This window comes from Conger conger, chromosome 18 (genome assembly GCF_963514075.1).
Source record: "Conger conger chromosome 18, fConCon1.1, whole genome shotgun sequence".
Classification (NCBI taxonomy): Eukaryota; Metazoa; Chordata; class Actinopteri; order Anguilliformes; family Congridae; genus Conger; species Conger conger.
This window is the reverse complement of record NC_083777.1, coordinates 27,267,576-27,271,405: the sequence shown is the minus strand read 5'-3', so window position 1 is coordinate 27,271,405 and position 3,830 is coordinate 27,267,576. Positions and strand designations below refer to the sequence as shown.

The window sequence follows — 3,830 nt, the reverse complement described above, 5'->3', positions numbered from 1 at the left end:
TTTACCTGGGTAAGTTTAACCGTACATTTGTCAGTCACAATAAAATGAGCAAGACTTTCTACTTCACTCCCAGGGAGCTTCAGATTGAACTTATTCAATTCAGAAACATTTCCCCAATACCACTTAAATAAACCACCCATACCTTAACCCTTTTAGATCAAAGGAGCAGTGAGATTAGTGTGCAATACTCAAAATGGGCATAGATGCAGCTTTAGAGCAGTTAAACTACAATGAGTAGTTGTAATAGGTTTCTCACTAGTAACAGAGTTCCTGCAAAATATGGCTGAAATCAGACTTGCATGCAAAGCAGCGCACCTGTAATGCTGACCAAATGGAGAAACCAACACACCCACCATCCAAAACTCTTGCAAAAGGTAAATTTAATGCTTAAATATTTATTCAGACAAACATGAAATTCAGTACTCATCATCCTCTTCCTCACAGCCGTCAGGACTCTCCATCCCAACCTCCTCGTAGTCCTTCTCCAGGGCCGCCATGTCCTCCCTGGCCTCCGTGAACTCCCCCTCCTCCATGCCCTCCCCGACGTACCAGTGCACGAAGGCGCGCTTGGCGTACATCAGGTCGAACTTGTGGTCGAGCCGGCACCAGGCCTCGGCAATGGCGGTGGTGTTGCTCAGCATGCACACGGCCCTCTGCACCTTGGCCAGGTCCCCGCCGGGAACCACGGTGGGCGCCTGGTAGTTGATGCCCACCTTGAAACCAGTGGGGCACCAGTCCACAAACTGGATGGAGCGACGGTTCTTGATGCTGGCGATGGCGGCGTTGACGTCTTTGGGCACCACGTCGCCGCGGTACAGCAGGCAGCACGCCATGTACTTGCCACGACGCGGGTCGCACTTCACCATCTGGTTGGCCGGCTCGAAGCAGGCGTTGGTGATCTCGGACACGGAGAGCTGCTCGTGGTAGGCCTTCTCGGCAGAGATTATGGGCGCGTAGGTGACCAGGGGGAAGTGTATGCGGGGGTAGGGCACCAGGTTGGTCTGGAACTCCGTCAGGTCCACGTTCAGCGCCCCATCGAAGCGCAGCGAGGCGGTGATGGAGGAAATGATCTGGGCGACCAGGCGGTTGAGGTTGGTGTAGGACGGCCGCTCCACATCCAGGTTGCGCTTGCAGATGTCGAAGATGGCCTCGTTGTCCACCATAAAGGAACAGTCGGAGTGCTCCAGGGTGGTGTGGGTGGTCAGGATGGAGTTGTAGGGCTCCACCACAGCAGTGGACACCTGGGGAGCTGGGTACACTGAGAACTCCAGCTTGGACTTCTTGCCGTAGTCCACGGACAGACGCTCCATGAGTAGAGAGGCAAACCCAGAGCCAGTTCCCCCTCCAAAGCTGTGGAAGATGAGAAAGCCCTGGAGTCCTGTGCACTGGTCAGACTGGAGAACAAACATTACAGACCATGATCAGGACATACATTCTCCACATTAGCAGCCACCTGATTAGCACACTTTTACATGCAAGTCCAGGAACCAATCGTGAAGAGGTCATTGATCAGAGGTATTGAATAGCAAGTATTTATAGTCAGTGAGGAATACCAAACCACTTTAGCTTCCAGACTACCATGCCAGCTATGAAATAAACACCACCCTGCCATGGAGTGGTAATGTAACAGACAAACCATTCCAGTGAGAAGATGGTTGGCTGGAAACTCAAATCTGGACAGTTGTCACCCTTGACTACTATAGCTGCTGGCAGGAAGACCCTTTTGATAACAGGGCTCAATTTACAAAGCGTTTAGAAGAAACAAGTCACGAGACTTGTAGGTCATCAGGACAGGCCCACCATGAACACAAAATGGCCACCCACTATATGCACCTGCAAGTCCTACCCAAATGGTTTCTGGGCCAAGGGGGACAATTAGAATAGGAATTCAGACAGACCATCTTGCGCATGCGGTCCATCACAGAGTCGATGATCTCCTTCCCGATGGTGTAGTGTCCACGAGCATAGTTATTGGCAGCGTCCTCCTTCCCGGTAATGAGCTGCTCCGGGTGGTACAGCTGACGGTAGGGTCCAGACCGGATCTCATCTAGGGAATGTTGCATTCAGGTTTTAGGGGGTTTAGAGGAACCGGACACAGTAAAGCCAACTGCAGACCTCTGGAGTATAGAGCAGATCCAGGAGACCACCACATACGGTTAACATTTTGGAAAGGTAGTCGAGTAACATCAGCATTAGAATGTACAGAAATACACCGTCAGTGTTCTACAGCGTTACTAAAATCAGAAGACTGAGTACCATGCAAAAAAGGCCATTAGGATACATAAACCATCTAGCAGACACTTATCCAAAAGAGACTGATTAGACCAGGACAATCCCCCTCCTCCCCCGGGTGCAATGTGGGGTTAAGGGCCTTGCTCAGGGGCCCAACAACAGTGCAGATCTCATGGTGGCTACACCAGGACTCCAACCTGGTTCAAGCCATGTACTTTAGCCACTAGGGCAGGGGTCGGCAACCCTGGTCCTGGAGAGCTGCAGGGTGTGCTGGCTTTTGTCGTTACTCAGCACTAATTGATCGATTAAAGCAGTGGATTACACAGTTAACTCACCTCACCTGGTTTCTTGGGTATGAATCAGTTGCTGGTATTAAGGCGAAAACAAAAACCAGCACACCCTGCGGCTCTCCAGGACCAGGGTTGCCGACCCCTGCACTAGGGTCTCCGCTCCCCATGTGTCCATCCAAAAAGGCAATCCCGGGCAACACACCGACCAGGCGCCCGTTACTCACCCACCACGGTGGGCTCCAGATCGATGAACACCGCCCTGGGAACGTACTTCCCGGCCTGGGTTTCGCTGAAGAACGTCCCGAAGGAGGAATCCACCGGGAGGGAACCGCTGGCGGTCCCGTCGGGATGGAACCCGTGCTCCAGGCAGTACAGCTCCCAGCAGGAGTTCCCCATCTGGACCCCGGCCTGGCCGATGTGCACGGAGATGCACTCCCTCTGTCGAGACCATCCCGTTAAGCCCCGAGTCACAGCTTAATGAGCAAGGGGCGTCTGCGTCACGCACGGATTTACTACGTTTAGGCCGAAATGGAGACTCAAGCCACACGTGGATCACCTTAGTTAATGACAAACTTAAAGCATCCATTGACAATCAGAATCTATAGTGCATTGGAAAACGCAATAAAATAAGAATGTCAATAACTAGTCTCATCAAGCTTTTACAAGACCAAACAAACCAGCAGGATAGCCCTCTAGAACATGCACAGCTCTGAGGAAAAATCAAACAAACAAACATGCAGCCATCCTTTGCAAGCAACTATATAAAATGGAACAAAACTTGAACGCCAGTTTTACCATTATTGCTTCTGTCGTTCCTCTGCCGTGCCCTCAACCTGAACACGACTAACCCAAGCCTACACCTGAAAACACACAGGTGAGTGCCACAGACCTGCTTTAATGTGAATGCTAATTGCTTACAGGTGTAGAGCCAACAATGTGTTCAGACCATATGGGTTCAGACAGAAAAGATTATAAAAAGCAAAGACTTTACATGCTAAAGAATTTGCACTCCATATATCGTGCATGCAATCTATAATTTTTACATCTACTAACCTGATTTAGAGACTTCCAAATCCAGGCTCTAATAATGCAAACAAATCAATAATCTGCTGCCAGCCAAGGTCCATATTCCTCAAACTATGTTTAAAATTTACATGGTTTCTTCACCATATTGTTTGTATTTAATTTATGTGAGTGCACATTTCTAAAGGGAAAGACAGCTTAGGCCTATCTGTGTTATATTTTTGTTCTGGCCTCTCTTTATAGTTCTTGATTACTGAAATTATGTGTTTAAGTTCCCCTATAATT

At 49.6% G+C, this 3,830-nt stretch overlaps 1 protein-coding gene across 1 annotated transcript; it reads right to left on the bottom strand.

Annotated features, from left to right (window-relative positions):
- Nucleotides 1-360: 360 nt before the first annotated feature.
- Nucleotides 361-3,428, bottom strand: LOC133117964 (tubulin alpha-8 chain-like). Its single transcript, XM_061227522.1, has 4 exons — nt 3,318-3,428; nt 2,747-2,960; nt 1,899-2,047; nt 361-1,394 (listed from the first exon to the last, which is right to left on the bottom strand). The coding sequence occupies exons 1-4, from the start codon at nt 3,318-3,320 to the stop codon at nt 417-419; spliced, it is 1,344 nt and encodes a 447-aa protein (XP_061083506.1). The 5' UTR covers nt 3,321-3,428; the 3' UTR covers nt 361-416.
- Nucleotides 3,429-3,830: the final 402 nt, after the last annotated feature.

What these genes read in the sequence shown, in the direction of transcription:
- LOC133117964 (XM_061227522.1), bottom strand. An exon ending in TCTGGAGCCCACCGTGGTGG is followed by an intron (nt 2,048 to 2,746) that starts GTGAGTAACGGG and finishes AACATTCCCTAG; the next exon opens with ATGAGATCCGGTCTGGACCC. An exon ending in TGGACCGCATGCGCAAGATG is followed by an intron (nt 1,395 to 1,898) that starts GTCTGTCTGAAT and finishes TTTGTTCTCCAG; the next exon opens with TCTGACCAGTGCACAGGACT.